At 38.6% G+C, this 21,605-nt stretch overlaps 1 protein-coding gene across 7 annotated transcripts in view; it reads left to right on the top strand.

Annotated features, from left to right (window-relative positions):
- The window catches only part of LOC141265383 (triple functional domain protein-like), a 1,868,493-nt gene that overhangs the window by 995,017 nt on the left and 851,871 nt on the right, over window positions 1-21,605 (top strand). For all 7 annotated transcript variants that reach the window (XM_073678400.1, XM_073678401.1, XM_073678399.1 and 4 more), the window contains one exon: window positions 6,323-6,389. In XM_073678400.1, coding sequence (XP_073534501.1) covers window positions 6,323-6,389 — 67 coding nt within the window. The remainder of the gene's footprint in view (window positions 1-6,322; window positions 6,390-21,605) is intronic.

Here is a 21,605-nt window from a genome sequence, read left to right as displayed (position 1 = left end):
GACAATTCACATTGTGTTTGATAGAGAATTTTTTTCCTGTGGTATATGACAAAAAATTCTTTTGATTACCATTTTGAATGACTCTACAACATAAACATTTAGGCATATTACATGGAAGACACCCTGAACAGACGCCCTCTGGTGAGGGTTGTATTCTAGATTTCAGGGATGTATTACTTGGTGCTATTAAGTTTCGCAAATTTCTGTTCTTCCTATAAATAATGCTCGGCTTGTTAGGTATAAAGGGTCCTAAAATGGAGTCACCCTTCAAGATAAACCAGAATTTATCCAAAATATTATGGATGGTAACCCTAGATTGACTAAATGTGGTGACCATGCTCCATCTAGTCAAATCTGAGGCTAATTTATTTTTGCTCTTATTTTTATCGGTGAATGACTCAATCCTATCAAGATACATATCCTGCGTAAGGGTTTTAGTTCTGGAGAAAGCATCCATCAATAACTTCTTGGGGTAGCCTTTCTGTAGAAATCGTTTTTTCAATATTTTAGATTCCACTAAAAATTCAGAATCTCTGGTGCAGTTTTTTCGGACCCTCCAATATTGCCCATAAGGGACATTGGTGATCCATTTCGGGAGATGTCCACTATCGAACCTTAAATAACTGTTAACATCCACAGGTTTAAAAAAAGTTGATGTGAACAATCTTCCTGTTAGATCAAACTCCACCATAAGATCCAAAAACTGTAATGTGTCTTTTTTATAGCTAATGTGTTTTCTTTACATCTTGATCTGAATGATTTTTTTAAAAAAAACTAACTATACAACAACATTTTTTATTAGAAGAAAGGAGAGGAAAAACTATAATTCTACCTCCACAAAGCCCCTCCCTGGACACCAATCTAGAGACTGAACCGATGCATGTAGATGTGCATGGACATTCAAATAAATTCTATCCACTGCATCATAAAGGTTTCCATATTGAAACATATCAACAACTTATTTTAAAGGAGATTTGGTCCTTTAAACATCAAAAAACTAGGGATAATCTGAGTCCCGGTGAGAGACGAGCCGTCATCTCACTTAGAGACAACCAAAATCTGATTATCAAGAATGCAGACAAAGGGGGTGGCGTAGTACTCATGAATAGAGGCTGGTATATTGGGGAGGGAAAAAGAATTCTGGATGATCATGACTACTACGAAATGTTATCTCAGGACCCATCGGCTTCTATATTTTTAAAATATAAGGAGCATATTAGGACCGCACATGCAAAGGGTCTTCTAAACAAAAAAGAGAATTTTTTTTGGATATAACTACATTCAGGGTTCCTTTTTTCTATTTCCTCCCCAAGATACACAGAAACCCCATCAATCCCCCGGGCCGCCCAATCATTTCGGTAATTGGTTCCATCACCAGTAACCTTTCCTATTATGTCGACCTTTTTCTTCAAAAATATGTTCTTAAGCTTGATTCCTACTTGAGAGACTCCTCCCAACTAATTAAACTTTTGAGAAACCTCCCCCCCTATGAATGATTGCCTCATCTTGACTCTTGACGTTAGTGCTCTTTATAGCAATATATCCCACGACTTGGGGTTGCAAGCAATAGATCAATTCTTGTCGATGGACACTAATATTCCCGTTGAGCAAAGGAATTTCCTTAAAACATCTATTATGTTTATATTAAATAATAATGTATTCACATTTGAAGGGGTGGTTTACTGTCAGATAAAGGGCTGCGCGATGGGGACATGGTTCGCCCCCAGTTATGCAAATTTGTTTATGGGGGTTTTTGAGTCCGTCTTCATCACGCAGTCCTCCCTGGCGGCCAACCATGTGGTCTTTTATCGCCGCTTCATAGACGACTTATTTTTCCTGTGGAGGGGAACTAGCGAGAGTGCATTGAAATTCGTTGAGGAATTCAACACCAATCCATGGGGTTTATCATTTACAGCGACCTTTTCTGAAACCGCCTTACAGTTTTTGGATCTTGTGGTGCAGTTTGATCTAACAGGAAGATTGTTCACATCAACTTTTTTTAAACCTGTGGATGTTAACAGTTATTTAAGGTTCGATAGTGGACATCTCCCGAAATGGATCACCAATGTCCCTTATGGGCAATATTGGAGGGTCTGAAATACCTGCACCACAGATTCTGAATTTTTAGTGGAATCGAAAATATTGAAAAAACGATTTTACAGAATGGCTACCCCAAGAAGTTATTGATGGATTCTTTCTCCAGAACTAAAACCCTTACGCAGGATATGTGTCTTGATAGGATTGAGTCATTCACTGATAAAAATAAGAGTAGAAATAAATTAGCCTCATATTTGACTAGATGGAGCATTGTCACCACATTTAGTCAATCTAGGGTTACCTTCCATAATATTTTGGAAAAATTCTGGTTTATCTTGAAGGGTGACCCCATTTTAGGACCCTTTATACCTAACAAGCCGAGCATTATTTATAGGAAGAACAGAAATTTGCAAAACTTAATAGCACCAAGTAATACATCCCTGAAATCTAGAATACAACCCTCACCAGAGGGCGTCTGTTCGGGGTGTCTTCCATGTAATATGCCTAAATGTTTATGTTGTAGAGTCATTCAAAGTGGTAATCAAAAGAATTTTTCATCATATACCACAGGAAAAAATTCTCTATCAAACACAATGTGAATTGTCAGTCGACACATGTGATCTATTTACTTGAGTGCACTTGCAACCTCCAGTACGTGGGTCGAACGATACAAACTATGCACGCACATCTAAATAAACATAGACATAACATTCGGATAGGTTATCAATTGCACAGTTTATCCAAACATTTTAGCATTGTTCCTCAAAAAGATCCAGGAGATATGAGGCTTACTATTATAGACCACATACCTGATACTGTTCCCGACCGATTAGCGAGTTTGATTAATAAAGAAAGTTTTTGGATCTTCAAGTTGGGCACATTGGCCGCTGAGGGTCTGAATTTGGCCCTTGAAAATGTAACCACCTCTTAAGGTCATTTCCTTCTCCTTTCTAATGGAAATATTATTGCTATGTTTTAAATGTGTTTCTTTTTTCTCTCTCTTTTTTATGATGCAGTTTTGAATAACTGTTTTTTAACATGTATTACTTCATTCTATATCTCACTTAATATGTTTCGATTTTTTGTATTTATGTGTAGGTGATTTCTATGAAATTGACGCAGGCACTACAGATGTATTTTTGTATAACTGTTTATCAACGTGTATTGCCATATTCTATACCTTATCCAATGTGTTTTTAATACTTTGTATTCATGTGAAGGTGGCTTATGTGAAACCAATGTGGACACTTCGCACCAGCAAATGTAGGGTTTCCTTTGTTTGGACCCAGGTTAACTAATTAGTATCAACCAATCACTGTGAATCTTTGTCTATATATATTTTATGTTTGTGCTTATACCCTTGTACCACCTGAGGAAGATAGTTCACTATTGAAACGCATTGTGGAAAGGACTCATCAAATGTATTTTTCAGCCCTAAAAAATTTTTCACCTCTAGTGTTCATTCTTTTAGCGCCCTATAGACCGCTATTTTATTTAATTTGGACCACTTTCAGTCCCCCTTTTGGGGGTTAGCGGCAGGAGCAGCTTCTAGTTAATCATTTTTAAATCCCCCCATTATAAAATTCCCCTTTGGCTTCTCAACTCAGGACCTGCGGTTGGGGGCTGCACTCTCCTAACTTTCAGGACCTGTGGTGATGCACATCTGATCCTGAGTCACATGATTTGTGGGCGGACACGTGGCCTGCGATTTTGGAACCTGGAAGCGGTGAGCACGATCAGCGGTCTGCAGCACACGGCACGTGGTGTGCCAAGCTACCTGTACCTTGTGGTGAGACATGCCTGCTCCTTCCATCCTCACACTAACACCGGAGTTGTGCAGGGGTGCACAACTCCAATAGGTGAGTGGCCTTTTGGCTGTTTCCCTTACATCTACCTATCAGATCCTTCACATCGCGCGCTTTTCTCCCTTTCTCTTCCAAAATCAGAAATGTGATATTTAAAAACTGTTTGTCCAAAAATATAGTATATTAAGGCTAAGTGCCTATGATGCAGAAATGCTGCAGATCTTTTCTGCATCTCCCTGGCAGGAAAAACACATTTGGATTTTACATGCGTTTTCCCTGCCAGGTAGAAGCGTTTTTGCAAGCATTTATGCATGCGGGTTATCAAGCGCTTTTCCAAGCGATTTTAGCATCACTTAGAAAAGTGCTTCACAACTTGGTCACACTATATAAATCCATGCAAACGGCATGGATTTATATAGTGTGACCAAGTTAATAGTTAAAAAAAGAATAAAAATGGTAAAAAAAAATAAAAAATTATACTTACCTTCTGATGGCCTGCGGTCTGCTCTCTTGTACGGCTCTCGGTGGTGTAAAAGGACCTTCCATGACTTAATTTAGTCATGTGACAGGTCACGCGACCGACGATGTCAGCGGTCGCTTGACCTGTCACATGACTAAATGACGTCATGGAAGGTCCTTTTAAACCATCGCGAGCCACCGGGGAGCCAGGATGCACCATAGAGGAGACCAGGGGATATCAGAAGGTAAGTATAATGTATATTTTTTATTTTAAATTCTTTTTTTTAACAGGTACTATGGTACCCGGGTCTGGAGGAGGGTCTCATCCGCACATTGAATCGCTTAATATCCGCATGTGCACATGTAGTCATGCGGATATTAAGCGTTTCAATGCAAGTCAGGGGCGGCAATTACGCTGCGTTTACGCAAAATTAATGGACATGCTGCGGATTTTTCCGCAATGATAAGCCGCAGCGGAAATTTCCTCAGCATGTGCACAGCACATGCGGATTATCATTGGGCACCATGGGACACGTATTACCAAGCATTTTTTAAGTGTTTTCGCTGCAGAAATTCCGCGGCAAAAACGCTTGAAATACGCATAGTGGGCACGCAGCCTAAAACTCCAGAATTATCACTTCTCTGAATATGGAATTATTTCCAAAGATGACTGTACTTTCAGCTATATTGATGTCAATACTTTTATGCCCAAAAATGACAAACGTATTCTCGGAGTGATACTTTTATTGGCTAACCAGAAAAAATATATTTGCAAGCTTTCAGAGCACAGAGGCTCCTTCTTTAGGCAGGATTATAAATGAATTGATAAGACAAAAGCACAACATTTAAGATATATTACAATAGGACATTTGTTCATGAGGTGTAAGGGGTGATGCCTCCTAATGATAAGCCAAGGAAATTAAATTAGGGTTTTTTGTTACAAATGGAGAGGCTGTGGGCATGTTTAATTATCTTTAGTCCGTCTGGTTGAGCTATATTGAAGAATACTCGAAATAATACTGCATAAAGTATACTCCTGTAATCCATGCCCTGAAACACTGGCTTGTATCCATTTAAAGGGTACAATGCTTATTTATAAAAAAACATATGTCTCATTAGATCTGATATTATACCTCTCATAACTATTTTAATGCTCTACACGTTTCATTGCCCTTAACTACATTATCTGGTAGTGTTTGATAACTTTGTCGATATGGCCACTTTAGATATTATTGTTTTAACCAGAAAATTCCTTTAACAAAGCGAAAATAATTTATTACATGGGCAGTCATTCTCAAAAACAACTTCTTTCCATGTCCTCTTTGAGAGAAGGATCGTGCGGTATACATTTATTGTTACAGTCGGCATTTTAAATTTTATTCAGTGTCTGTGTTAAGGGTAATAGCCCTACTATTCCCTGCAGGACAAATAGAATGGTCACTATCGGCAGTACGACCATGTTAGTTATCATCCTTATCCCAGTGTACTTCCCAGTTTCTGAAAAAAATTGCATATGAGATACAATAATATTTTTCGTATATTGTTAAATATCAGACAAAATATGAAACTAGGAAAATATTAACCCTTCTATATCAGTATGTTTTTAGTGTACAAGTAGAAACCATAATCCCATCAAAGAAACACAGGTAAATTGAAGAGAAGAAGTTGCTGTTGATTAAATTGGAACACGTTCTTTTTCCATGAAGGAAACACCACCACCCCATCCCACATTGTTGTTTCTTGCAACTAGCATTACCAGCTAGCGTGATCAACTTTGCTATATGCAAACTCTCATCTATCTAGCTCTGTCCACAATACTCAGTGTATCAGATTCACTCTTGCTGCAAGAGTATGCTGCCAAACACAAACTGTACGGATATAAATGTAATTTTATTTTTTGTGTTAGGTATCAATAGTCTGTTATTAATGAAGAGATGCTGCATATTGATAAATGACTTTTTTCCCCCTTACATTGTACTATTATGTATGTATTCTAATTGCTGTTTTTCTCCATCTGTAAGGTTTATTATGGCAGAGCTTATTCAGACCGAAAAGACATACGTTAGAGATCTGCGAGAATGTTTGGATGTAAGTTTATTATTTATTATTTTTAACATAAACCTCATTTATTCCTCCTGTATGTGTTTAACCCATTAACGTCCGCCGATTCAACTTTTCATAGTGGTCATTAAGGGGCCTTATTCCTCAGCACTATTTTTTCATTGCGCTGAGGATTAAGTGTATAGCAACCCCCCGATGAGCAAAAGTGCCGTAGCTGTTAGCTGTATACGGCAGGTGACACCCTGAGGCATAAGTCCTGATTGGTTTTGCAATGAATCTGGGTCGCTTAACCCTTGAGATGCTGCTCTGAATTGCAACAGCGGCAACTAAATGGGCCCCCTCTTTAGCCCTGTCAACACCCTGTGAATTGTGGGTGTCGATAGGCCATACGAGGTCATCTGATGACTTCAATGTACGGTGGACATTTAGACCCTGCTGTAAGGTAATGAGTACTGCAGGGCATGAGATCAGTAATCAAAGTAACACATATTCATGTTCAATAGCGGGTATAAGTGTAAGTAAAAAAAACTAACAAATTTGTTGAAAGGTTACAAAACCACACACAATGCACAAATATGACGAAAAGCTGTTTCGCCACATATAATTGATATTGCCAAATCCGGAACTACCCAAACTGTGAAACTGTCATGTTGTTATTTATTTAGACTGGGATCATGTCATGGTAACTGGGGATACCGAACATAAATGAGGTATGTTTAAGGAAACACTAGAATCCTGTAGAAAATGTATACCCTCTCGTAATAAAATATCAACGCATAAAAATAAACCATTGTGGATAAATAAGACAGGACAAAGTTTAATAAGACAAAAACAAAGGGCATTCAAAATCTTGAAGGCCGAGAATACAGAAATAGCATTTCAGGAGTATAAAGACCTAAAGAAATGTAAAAAAGAAATCAAGCTATCAAAGTTATCTGCAGAAAAACAAATCGCCAGCGATATTAAAATAAACCTCAAACATTTTTATAAATACATCAATGCCAAAAAACACAAAAACTGATGGTATAGACCCCTTAAAAGACGATAATAACAAGATATAGAGGACAAAGAAAAGGATGAAATATTAAACAGGCATTTTTCATCCATGTTCACCAACGATCTGTCTGTTCCAGGGATCTTTCAACAGGGCAAAAATCAAATTTCAGCCCCCCTGATATAATTAGTTCAAAACAAAAAGAAGTATGCTTGTTTCTGAACAAATTAAGCATTGACAAATCCCCCGGCACAGATGGCATTCATCCAGGTATGCTGAGGGAATTGAGCTCAGTAACTGACAGACCTCTGTATTTCATATTCTTAGACTCTCTTGTAACAGGGGTAGTGCCACAGGATTGGAGAATAGCTGATGTAGTACCAATATTTAAGAAAGGTAAGAAGGTGGATCCAGGTAACTACCGTCCAGTGAGTCTGACATCAGTAGTGTGCAAAATTTTTAAGGGCATCATAAGAGATGACTTGCAGAGTTATATTGCAGAGAATAATATAATAATTGGTAATCAGCATAGTTTCATGAAAAATAGGTCGTATCTAACCAACATGTTGGGTTTCTATGAGGAGGTAAGTGCAAATCTGGATGTTGGTAATGTGGCTAATGTGATTTATCTCGACTGCAAAGGCATTTGATACTGTACCACATAACAGCCTTCTTCTGAAGCTACAGAAGCAAGGACTTGGGACTACAGTTGTGCTCAATAGTTTACATACCACGGCAGAATTTTTTCTTTTGTCTCGGAGAATATGAATGATAACAAAATAAACTTTTTCTCCACTCACGGTTTTCAGTTCGGTGAAGCCATTTATGGTCAAACTACTGTGCTTTCTCTTTTTAAATCTTAATGACAACCAAAAACATCCAAATGACCCTGATCAAAAGTACACATACCCCAGTTCTTATTACCGTGTATTGCCCCCTTTAACATCAATGACAGCTTGAAGTCTTTTGTGGTAGTTGTGGATGAGGTTCTTTATTTTCTCAGATGGTAAAGCTGCCCACTCTTCTTGGCAAAAAGCCTCCAGTTCCTGTAAATTCCTGGGCTGTCTAGCATGAACCGAGCGCTTGAGATCTCCCCAGAGTGGCTCAATGATATTGAGGTTAGGAGACTGAGATGGTCATTCCAAAGCCTTCACTTTGTTCTGCTGTAGCCAATGACAGGTCAACTTGGCCTTGTGTTTTGGATCGTTGTCATGTTGGAACGTCCAAGTATATCCCATGTGCAGCTTCCGGGCTGATGAGTGCAAATTTGGCTTCAGTATTTGCTGATAACGTGCTGCATTCATCTTTCCTTCAACCTTTGCCAAGTTTCCAGTGCCTTTGTAGCTCACACATCCCCAAAAAATCAGCGATCCACCTCTGTGCTTTACAGTAGGAATGGTGTTCCTTTCATCATAGGCCTTGTTGACCTCCAAATGTAACGTTTATGGTTGAGGCCAAAAAGTTCAATTTTGGTCTCATCACTCCAAATTACCTTGTTCCAGAAGTTTTGAGGCTTGTCTCTGTGCTGTTTAGCATATTGTAGGTGAGATACTTTGTGGCATTTGCGCAGTAATGTTTTTCTTCTGGCGACTCCACCATGCATCTTATTTTTCTTCAAGTGCCTCCTTATTGAGCATCTTGAAACAGCCACACCGCTAGTTTTCAGAGAGTCCTGAATTTCAGCTGATGTTGTTTGGGGGTTTTTCTTTGCATCCCGAACAATTTTTCTGGCAGTTGTGGCCTAAATCTTTGTTGGTCTACCTGACCTTGCTTTTGTTTTTACAGAGTCTCTGATTTTCCATTTGTTAATCACAGTTTGAACGCTTACTAGCATTATCAGTTCCTTGGATATCTTTTTGTATCCCTTTCCTGTGTTATACAGTTCAACTACCTTTTCCTGTAGATCCGTTCACAATTGTTTTGCTTTCCCCATGACTCATAATCCAGAAACGTCAGTGGCTGGATGAAAGATGCAAGAGTATGTCTGGATCCCAGAAACTCACTTTGCTTTTATGCACACACATTGATTAGAAGCAAACAGGTCACAGGTGAGGATGTTACCTTTAGTAGCCATTCAAACCCATTTGTGTCAAATTCTGAGCATGTTATCAGGCCAAAATCACCAGGGTAGTGAACTTTTGATCAGGCTCATTTGGATGTTTTTGGTTGTCATTAAGATTTAAAAAGAGAAAACACAGTAGTTGTCAATAAGTGGCTTCACCCAACCAATAACCATGAGTGGAGAAAAAGTTTTTTTGTTATCATTAATATTCTCTGAAACAAGGCTAATGCACCTAGGACAGATTAATCCTATTGCTGCATATACTTTAAATTGGAGTATACTCCCCCTACAGAACAGGAGAATGACTTTGGTATTCTGGTTACAAGTAAGCTGAGCAGCAGTGCTCAATGTCAAGCAGCGGCTGGAAAAGCAAACAAGAATTTAGGGTGAATAAATAGAGATAAATAAAAAGAGGAGCATTGCGGCTTTAAAAGTCTCACCCGACTTGCTTAACACGTCACTCTCCGCAAGGAGAAATGTTACCTCTAGATACCGGTCTGACGCCTCTCATCCAACCAAACCAAAACTCACACTTTGCACTGATGAGGTGCAGAACCCCGAAACACACTGTCTGCTAATTAAGTTTCTGGTTTGGCTTTTATCCTAAGTCATGTGATAAGACTCGTTAAAGGGTCACTATTGAATTTTATGATTGCTACTTTCTGTAGGTGGCACTAGAGTTCTAGTCCTCTTCCTCTCTGAAGAGACAATTTGCATATTTCTCAGAGGAGCATTGCGGCTTTAAAAGTCTCCTCACCCGATGTGCTTAACACGTCAGTCTCCACAAGGAGAAATGTTACCCCTAGACACAGGTCTGACACCTGTCATCCAGCCAAACCAGAGCTCACACTTTGCACTGACGAGGGGCAGTACCCTGAAACACAGTGTCTGAAAACTGAGTTTCTGGTTTGGCTTTTATTCTAAATCATGTGATAAGGCTCGTTAAAGGGTCACTATTGACTTTTAGGATTGCTCCTTCCTGTACGTGGCACTAGAATTCTAGTCCTCTTCCTCTATGAAGAGACAATTTGTAAATAGAGAAATAAAATCACTAGTGAGGCCACATCTAGAATATGGGATCCAGTTTTGGGCTACACATTTTAAAAAAGGATATTCAGATGTTAGTCAGTTCAAAGGTGGGCAACTAGATTATTACAAGGGATGGAAGGCCTCTCATATGAGAGATTGAAAAAGTTGGTCTTGTTTAGCTTAGAAAAATTACATTTCAGAGGGGATCTGATTTACATGTATAAATATATGTTTGGTCAGTACAAAGGACTAGCACACGACTTATTCCTTCCAAAGACCATACTAAGGACGAAATGCAATTCCGGCACCTAAACAGGAAAGGGTTCTTTACAATCAGAGCAGTCAGACTGTGGAATGCCTTGCCACAAGAGGTCGTGATGGCAGACACTATAACAGTTTTTAAAAAAAGGCTGAATGATTTCCTTGATTCATATAACATTGTATGTTAAATTATCCAAAATGTACAATTGCGGGAGGAAGGTTGAACTTGATGGACCTAGGTTTTTATTCAACCTACATTACTATTCTATACTGTGATCATAGTAAAAAAAATATATAAAAGACACTTAAAATGCAGCTTTTTCATCATACTGACAAAAAAATGACTAAAAAGTGATCAAAAGCTGTATGTAAACAAAAATAGTATAAATGAAAACACCAAATCGTCCTGCAAAAAAACAAGCTGAGATATAGATAGGGCTATGCAAACACAAATTAATTTTTGTAAAATATTGTTTTTAGTGTTCAAAAAGGAGTAAAGCATAAAAAAGATATAAATCTGGTCTCACTATAAATATATTGACCAAAAGAATAAAGCCTTCGTATCACTTTTACCGCACCATGAACCCCGCTAAAAAAGAAAAATAACTTAATTTCTTGTTTTTGTTCATTCTGCATCTGAAAAATCTAAATAAAAAGTGTTTCAAAAATGTTATGTATCCCAAAATGATGCCAATATAAACATCAACTTGTCCGGCAAAATATAAGCTCTGTTGGCCAGAAAGTATAAAAAAAGTTAAAGCTCTCAGAATATGCCAACAAAAAAAATCTATTTTTTATTAACAAAAAAAACTTTGTGTGGAAAAGTTGCAAAAACATAAAAAATATACATCTAGTATCACTGTGTTCACACTGAAATTAAAACAGTCTTATCACTTATACCAGAAGATGAGTGACGTAAAAATAAAAACAATTCTTTATCTGCTGTTTGTTAATTTTGCCTCCCAAAAATCAGAATAAGGCTCAGTTTGCATTTATCCTGTGCTCTCCGTTGAGCAATTATATCAAGGTTTCTATGTACTACCCCGAAAACGCTATTCAGATGAAACTCCTGACTGAACCACTCACTATAATGAGGCAGATGGAGTCACTTTGGACTCCATTTGATCTCCCTTCTAGTACTGCCCATCTTTTTAATGTAAAAAGTGTCGTTGACGACAGATGTGTGCACACCTAAAAAGATGGAAACTAATGGAACAGTTCCATCTGCCTTAATGTAGTGAGGATTTTTTTTGTGGGATTTAGATGTAAACTCTGATATAAGTGCTCAGTGTAGAGCACAAGAATGTGATTTGAGCTGTATAGTGAAAGTGATCAAATAATGGCAAAAGGCAAAACATTGGGGAAAATAAAAGCAGACAACCAGTTTCGGATCTAGCTTCTAAAAGGGGGGTGAATTAGGGTGATGGTGGAACCACTTTATATGCTGACTTGACAATCATTTGGCAAACCCCATTAGTTTTCCAAATGGGGTCACTTATAGGTGTTTCTGCTTTTTTGGCAACTTAGGATCTCTGGAAATATGACACCATGTCCAAGTTTGCATTCGAAAAATGAAATAGCACACCTTGCTTTCCAGACATCAGATTTTTAACCATATTTGGGGTATCACTGCGTGCAGAAGAAACTGCGTAACAAATTATGGGGCCCATTTTCTCCCATTAGTCATGAAAATTATAAATTTGGTGCTAAATCAGTATTTTATTTGAAAAAAATTATTGTTTTTGTTTTTACATCTAAATGTTATAAAGTTTTGTGAATCACTTGTCGGTTAAAAATGCTCAATACACCCCAAGATTAATTCCTCAAGGGGTCTAGTTTCCAAAATGGGGTCAATTGGGGGTGGTTTTTGCTGGTTTAGCATGTCAGGAGCTCTGCAAATGTGATATGGCATTGACAATCTACTCCAACAAAATTTATTCTCCCAATATAAAATTGCGCTCTTCACTTTCCGGGCCCTACCATGGACCTTAGCAGCAATGTTTGACCACATAAGGTATAACCACACTCAGGAGAAATGTGGTTGTTTTACCGTAATTACAAAATTACGGTAAAACAATACTTTAGCGAAAAAAACTTCTGGAAATGTTTCAATATCATAACAAAATGTTAAGTTCTGTGATGTATCTATGGGTTAAAAATGTTCAGCTGCACTTAGATGAATTCATCAAGGGGTCTGTTTTCCAAAATATAATCACTTGTGGATGTTTTTTCTATTTTGATGACTCATGGGCTCTGCAAATGTGACATGGTGTCTGTAATATATTCCAGCCAAATTTACGCTCCAAATACCAAAAGGCACTTCATCCCTTCCGAGCCCGGCTGTGTTCCCAAACAGCGGTTTTTAACCACATATGCAATTGCCACATTTGAAAGAAATTACATAATACATTTTAGGGTCCATTTTCTCTTATTGCCCCTTGTGAAAATAAAAAAATTGCAGCTAAAGCAATTTTTTCATGGAAAAAAATTAACTTTTTAATTCCACTCTGACTTCATTCCTGTGTAGCACCTGAAGAGTTAACATATTTCGTAGCAGCAGTTTAGAATAATTTGAGGTGTGCATTTTTTTTAAATGGTATCACTTCCGGGGGTTTTCCAATAAATAGTCCCCTCAAAGAGACTTCAAAACTGAATAGGTCCGTAAAAAATAGTATTTGTAAATTTCCTTGGAAAAATGACTACTGATTTTTAACTTTTATAATTTCCTAACGAAGAAAAGGAAGGCCTGAAAAATGATGCTGATATAAAGCAGACATATAAGAAATTTTATTGCCTCTCTATTTTCTGTGATGAATATCTGGTTTAAGGTTATAAGCATTCAAAGTTTGAAAATTACTATTTTTTCAAAATTTTCATTACATTTTAGATATTTTCCCAAAAAATCCCACAAATTTGTCAACCTAAATTTACCGTTAAGATTATGTGCCCACAATCAGGAATAGCAGCGTTTTGGACACAGCTCACCTGTGCTGCTTCCAAAATGCTGCATTCTACATTACAAGCACATTGGATGGAATTATAGAAATCCCATGCCCACTGTGCTTCTATTTAATGCTGTGTAAACTCACCCACTGCAAAGGTTTACAAGCCGCAGCATGTCAATTTCTGTTGCAAAGACGCTCGTCTCCACAACAGAAATTTCTGCAATATAATGATATGATATTAGAGGCAGTAAAGCCACATGGTTCAATGAACACATACGGATTTAACTGTGTGATTGAACTCAGCATTTTGGACGCAGCGAAAATACCGTGCTTACAAAATGCTGCTATTTCCTGATCATGGGGACATACCCTAACATACAGTACATTATGTCTCAGTATCACTGAAAAATCTAGAAGTATTCCAGAGTTATTACCTCATAAAATGACACAGGTTAGAATTAAAATATGGAGCTCGGTCATTAAAGGGGTACTCCAGGGAGGTAAAATATTTTTGTACTGTTCCTGCACTCATACACTATAAAGATGAGATACCTAGTGTTTTTAGAACACTTGTAATTCAGTGTGACAGGAGCTGCTCCTCACTTCTCCCCTCTCCCGTCTGGGACAATATGTCACACAGCTGTGTGAAGCTCCCTGCTGTCAGGAGCAACCAGTCTGATAACAGAGGGTGTGGTAGGGAGTGGCCATGCCCCATCACATCCCTTGATCTTGCACTAAATAGAGACCGATATGAGGGGGCGGCAATTAGGAACAGCCTGCCGCATGCTACACCCTCTATTCGCTGCACAGAAACAGCTATTATCAGGAACTGGCTGTTCCTCAGAGCAGGGCACTGCACACTGCGGTGTGACTTATTGTCACAGATGGGAGATGGGATCAGTGAGGAGCAGCTCCTGTCACACTGACTTACAAGTGTTCTAAAGATAATAGAACTGCACTGGGTATCTTATCTTTATAGTGTATGAGTGCAGGAACAGTACAAAAATTTTTTATCTCCCCGGAGTACCCTTTAACCTCAAAATTGGCTAAGGGGTTAATTTTTCCAAGCTACGAAAGTTAGAGTCTTCTATCAAATGTATTAAAGGGGTTGCCCTCTACGTCTTAAATACTGTATTCTCCAGTGTAAAATAAAAATAACAGGTACTCACCTCCTGCACTGACGCCGTTCCATTTCAGACATTTACCATATGTCTACTTAACATCACCATCATTTTTTTTTTGTTAGAATGTTATAAGGATTAAAAGTTTGCTTCAAAGGAATTAACGCAAAATAGAAGAAAAAATATTTTTTATAACAAAATGTTGATTTATGTCCAAATTTTTAATTTTCACAAGGGTAACAGGAGAAAATTTACCCCAGAACTTGTTGTGCAATTTTTCCTGAGTACCCAGATATCCCTTGTGTAGTTGGAAACTACTATTTGGCTGTGAAGGAATGGTTAGAGCACAATTTTGGCTGGAATAGATTGCGGATGATATGTGGCATTTGATGCTCCCCAGAATTGCCATTACATCAGAAACCCCCACAAGTGACCCTATTTTGGAAATTATACGCTTCAAGGAATTATTCTAGGATTTTAGTAAGTTTCTTGAACCCAGATGTGATGTACCTAGTTTGTAACCGTTAATGAGGTGTCAAAACAGCAGAACTTAAAAAAAAAAAGTGACGCCATTTTACAAACTACACCCCTCAATGCATTCATCCAGAGAAGTAGTGAGCATGTTGACATCACAAATGCTTCACAGAATTTTATACCATTTGGCTATGAAAACAAAATAACTTTTTCACCTCTGAAAATCTGTTTTAGCCCCAGATTTTTCTTTTTAACCAGGGGTAATAGGTCCATATAGACTACAGTTTGTTACACAATTTTTTCCAAATGCTGGACTTTAAAGATCAGGAGCGCTATTTGAGCTCAGATTTTCCTGGAATAGACTTCAGGGCATATTCATTAATACTGGAAAAGTACGCGCAGAGGCACACGCTACTTAATAAATTTGACGAATCTTCTGTGCGCCACAGCAGAAATGCCAATCCAGTCAGGAACTTGTGTAGCACTGAGGCATAGAAAATGTCAGCACTTTTAATGAATCGGACGTGTGGCCGTGCCTTAAAAACATGGTGACCTTTCAAAGCTTTCTTGCCAATTTTGGCGTAAAAGGTTTGATGAATTGACCCCTTCAAATTTCATTTTTGTTATGTCAGTGGTCTAATACACTGCAATACTTATGTATTGCAGATTCACTAGGGAACACAATTTTCGTTGAGTTAGATCAGACACTTGTTTATTACTAATTTTTGGTTTCTAAGTCCAAAATTCGCCCCAGTTTTTCTCTTTCACAACAACTTTTTTAATTTACAGAATTCCCTCTCTTTGTCTCCAAAACCATACAAAATGTACATACAGTGGAAAATGATGCAAAAAATAATTTGCATATAATGCTTATTTAAAGCTATGTTGTTCATACAAATGATATATTGTTACTGTAAGTCAAATTGTGTGCAAGTACAGTGCATTGTGAAAGTATTTGGCCCCCTTTAACTTTTCTACCTTTTGCCACATTTCTGGCTTCAAACATAAAGATATAAAATTCTAACTTTGGGGGGAAGAATCAACAACAAGTGGGAAACAATCATGAAGTGGAACAAAATTTATTGGATATTTTAAACTTTTTAACAAATTAAACACTGAAAAGTGGGGCGTGCAATATTATTCGGCCCCCTTGAGTTAATACTTTGTAGTGCCACCTTTTGCTGCGATTACAGCTGCAAGTCGCTTCAGGTAGGTCTCTTATCAGTTTTGCAAATCGAGAGGCTGAAATTCTTGCCCATTCTTCCTTGCAAAACAGCTCAAGCTCATTGAAGTTGGATGGAGGGCGTTTGTGAACAGCAGTTTTCCTCTCTTTCCACAGATTCTCGATTGGATTCAGGTCTGGACTTTGACTTGGCCATTCTAACACCTGGATACGTTTATTTTTCAACCATTCCATTGTAGATTTTGCTTTGTTTGGGACCATTGTCTTGTTGGAAGATAAATCTCCGTCCCAGTCTCAGGTCTTTTGCAGACTCCAACAGGTTTTCTTCCAGAATGGTTCTGTATTTGGCTCCGTTCATCTCCCCATCAATTATAACCATCTTCCCTGTCCCTGCTGAAGAAAAGCAGGCCAACCCATGATGCTGCCACCACCATGTTTGACAGTGGGGATGGTGTTTTGAGAGTTATGAGCTGTGTTGCTTTTACGCCAAAGTTTAGAGCGACGGCCGGGTATTGGTAGATTTGCAGTGGTCTGATACTCCTTCCATATCAATATCATCACTTGCACAGTGCTCCTTGAGAGGTTTAAAACTTGGGAAATCTTTTTGTATCCAAATCCAGCTTTAAACTTCGCCACAACAGTATCTCGGACCTGCCTGGTGTTTTCCTTGGTCTTCATGATGCTCTCTGCACTTGAAACAGAACCCTGAGGCTAAGTGCCCGCGATGCAGAAATGCAGCATATTTTTTCTGCTTCTCCCTGGCAGGAAAAACGCATGTTTATTTTACATGCGTTTTTCCTGCCAGGTAGAAGCGTTTGTCAAGCGTTTTGGCATGCATTTCTGCATGCGGGTTATCAAGGGCTTTTCCAAGCGATTTTAGCATCACTTGGAAAAGTGCTTGACAACTTATTCACACTATATAAATCCATGCAACCGGCATGGATTTATAGTAGTGTGACCAAGTTAGTTAAAAAAAAAAGAATAAGAATGTTAAAAAATAAAAATTATACTTACCTTCCGATGTCCTCCCGGTGTTTTCTTCGCTCCGTCCGGTGTCTTGGGCAGCTCGCGGTGGTGTGAAGGAACTGCGGTGACGTCATTGAGTCATGTGTCAGGTCACATGACTCAATGACGTCATGGCAGGTCCTTCACAACACCGCGACCCATACAACAGACCAGACGGAGCGGAGAAAACACAGGGAGGACTTTAGAAGGTAAGTATAATCTTTATTTTTTTTAATTATTTTTTTAACAGGTTTTATGGTACCTGGGTCTGGAGGAGAGTCTCATCTACTCCAAACCCGAGGTACCATCTGCACATAGAAACACATAATCTCTGTGTGTACAAATGTACTGACACGGATATTATGCGTTTAAATACAAGTCAATGGTGGCAATTACGCTGTGTGTCCGCAAAATTAATGGACATGTTGCATATTTTTCTTCAATGATAATCTGCAGCTGAAATTTCCGAAGCATGTGCATAGCACATGCGGATTGTCATTGGGGGCCATGGGACACGTATTACCAAGCGCTTTTTAAGCGTTTTCTCTGCGGAAATTCCACGGCAAAAATGCTTGAAAAACGCATAGTGGGCACTCAGCCTAAGGCTATGTGCCCACGTTGCATTTATGAAGCAGAAAATTTCTGCTGCATAAATGCAAGTCCTCTCCCGGAAAAACGCATGCGGACTTCCGCACGCGTTTTTCGCGCGTTTATCACGCGTTTTCCACATGCGGAATTGCCTTGCGTTTTTTATGCATTGGACAAAGGCAATTCCGCTTGCGGAAACGCAAAATTAAATGACATGCTGCGGATTTTTGAACGCGGCATAAACGCTGCGGAAAAATCCGCAGCATGTTCATAGAACTTGCGGAATCCCATTGGGGACCATGGGGTGCGGATATACATGCGTTTTTCAAGCGTTTACGCTGCGGAAATTCCGCAGCATATACGCTTGAAAAATGCTACGTGGGCACACAGCCTTAGACTATCACAGAGCAGGTGCATTTATACTGAGACTTGATTACACACAGGTGGATTCTATTTATCATTACCAGTCATTTAGGACAACATTGGATCATTCAGAGATCCTCACTGAACTTCTGGAGTGAGTTTGCTGCACTGAAAGTAAAAGGGCTGAATAATATTGCACGCCCCACTTTTCAGTTTTTAATTTGTTAAAAAAGTTTAAAATTTCCAATAAATTTCATTCCACTTCACGATTGTTTCCCACTTGTTGTTGATTCTTCCCCAAAAAACTAGAATTTTATATCTTTATGTTTGAAGCCAGAAATGTGGCAGAAGGTAGAAAAGTTCAAGAGGGCCAAATACTTTCACAATGCACTGTAGTAAGGTTATGTAGCATTTAGCGTAAAAAAAAAAATTACACTTATAGCTTTTCCTGGTGTGTTTAATCTGTGGACAATCTAGCCAGATGCTCAAACAATTATCAGCTATCATATGTGCATCCCATCTACCCTGGTACCTTCCCTCCATGACCTTCAAATCTTGGTGGAATAATTTACCTTGCTCACCACTGACTGCTCCTAGTTTTTCAGGGAAGTTAGCAAGATGACTATGCAGAAAATGGTTGCAACACATGTTGCAACCAACCATTTTGTAGCTCTCAAAAAATTTCTGAACAATTTTGGTGCAATTGTTTGCTTGTGTATTTCAAAGAAAGTCCTTGACAAGGTCTTTGAATGATAACCAAGCATTTTTTTGGAGCTCTGACATTGCCTCAATGAAATGTTCATCTTTGAGTTTCTGGGTCTGTGGACAATCAAGCACAACAGCACTTTTTTTTTCAAATGACATGTTAGAAAATTCCAAACTAATGTACTTGAGACTGCCTCCTTCAGTTGTCAAAGCTTTGACAAATTGCTTTATGAGACTGTTTCATGTGCAGAGTTGGTAATATTTATTAATTTTACTCGCTCATATAGCGCCATTAATTCCACAGTGCTTCACAGACAATATTTGCACTGTTACCATCGGGTCTCACAATCTAAATTCCCTATCAGTATGTCTTTGGAGTGTGGAGGAAGCCGGAGGAAACCCACACAAATATGGGGAGAACATACAAACTCCTTGCCGATGTTGTCCTTGATGGACCCCAATATAATTTTTTAGTTAAAAATTGGCTCATGTAGACAGGTTTGAGGTCAGATCTTGGAGGCCAATTTCTCTCTCCCCAATGCTTCTCTCCTCAATGCATCCATTGAGCCCTGCTGCCCTACATGCAGAGAAAACAAGAATGCTTGGTGTATCCGCATTTCTGATCAAGAAGTAAGCATACCATTTTTAGGTTGACACTGATAATCCAATTGTGTTTGTGATATTGCAACAACTCATTGACACTTTTTATGTCTCTCTATTCTTCACAAAGAAAAATGTAATAACCAATTTAGACTGCTCCAAATAAATTGTCATTGTGGAGGAGGACACACTTCAAGCTCCACTTTGAGCTATAGATGAAATGTAGTCATTCAAATGAGTTATAGATTGGAATTCCTAATTCCTCAAATAAATCATGTATGTTATGGCAATACACAAAGCTACTGTTACTTCTAAAGTACTGCAGAAATGCACTTTCTCTGAATCGAAAGTAGGATACCTTTGCTCCTTTTTCAAGCAAGTTTTTCTCATGCAGTCTTGATGCTAGGAGTTCTGAAGCCTATTTGATAGTCCCAAATCTTGTGCCAAGACATCTTCAATTTCAAAATCTTCATTATTGCTGTCACTTTGTTTCTCACCATAATGCTGAGTAGGATTGACTAGGATACTCTGTTTTATATTTTTTTTTCTTGTTATATCCTGAAGTTTTCACTTTACAAAAGTAACTATCGCTGGAATGATACCATATGTATTACAAATGGCATCTTATCACATGTTTCATTATTTCCATATCCGTAAACTCTCGCCACACTACTTGTACACCTTGTAAGGGGTCCCAAGACTTATCTTTATCAAGAAGTTTTACTTTGAAATATGCAAAATAGGCTTTCTTGACAAATGTGCTGATGTTCATTCTTTGACTAGAAATGGTGAAGCTGACACAGATAAGCAAAAGGAATCATCGCTGTTTAGGCAATTGCACTGAAAAATAGCAGCACAAGACATGATTTCAAAGAAAGGAAATAAGTGTGTAAATAATTAAATAAATTCTGCTAACCCCTTGTATACAGACTTTTGGAATATGTTTCACTATATAGAGCGGAACACAACCTCTCACCACTCTGTCTCAGTGTAACTGAATAGCCTAGACAAATAACAACCTTTTGCCATTTGCCAAGGTCGTCCTACACCCTCCTCATTCGAGGGTGGTTTTCTCTTGGCTAATCTGAGAGCACTAGTCCTACCCTCGATTCAGCCTAGACTTGCAGGGATGTCAAACTCTAATACACAGAGGGCCAAATTTAAAAACTTGGACAAAGATGCGGGCCAACCTTGATATTTATTAAAAAATGTCTATAATTTAGAAAGTTTTTACTTATTATCAAATATAATGATGAAACTTTTCATATGGAAACAAACTTAAGGGGGTTGTCCCGCAAACAAAGAACATTTTAATTAATAGATCTTAGATAAAAGTAGCACATAATCACAAATGGGGCATACTGGAATAATATAAATTGTTATGTTAGAGCAGTAAAAAGCATATGGCCCAATAGCCTAATTTAAATATTGTAAGGTGGCTGCCGGACAGGTCGTGGACGGGAGGTATGTGTCCCCGAAGTGCGAGGCTTCGGTGATGTAGGACCCAGAGAAGCAGACTCCTGCACACATAGTGCTGATAGGAATTTAATGGGCCCGGATTACAGGGCCGGGTTTTAAGAGCAGCTGAAAGAGCTGGGGGAGGAACATCTGCTCATTTACCTCCAGTCCAGGTCTTGGAAGGCTGATTTAAGACAGCTGCACCTGTCTCAGTCTGTCTGTGTGTGTTAGGCAAGGTGAGCAGACCTTGCATGTGCTGCTCAGACTCTGCTGGAGGCAGAGAAAGGCAATTTGTTTTAACGGCCGAGGCCGTGCTGCATGGACTTGTTATTTTGAGCTTTGTTCTGTTATTCCTTTTTGTGCCAGGAAAAGGCTGTTACTTTTGTTTCCTCACTGGTGTATGGACACCAAATAAACCACCAGTTTGTATGAACCCGTGGACTGCATCGCTGTGT

The sequence above is a fragment of the Phyllobates terribilis genome, unplaced genomic scaffold (genome assembly GCF_046119375.1).
Source record: "Phyllobates terribilis strain yellow unplaced genomic scaffold, ASM4611937v1 Scaffold_4__5_contigs__length_816908805, whole genome shotgun sequence".
NCBI lineage: Eukaryota > Metazoa > Chordata > Amphibia > Anura > Dendrobatidae > Phyllobates > Phyllobates terribilis.
Note: the sequence above shows the minus strand (reverse complement) of the source record. Positions and strands in the feature narration are given on the sequence as shown.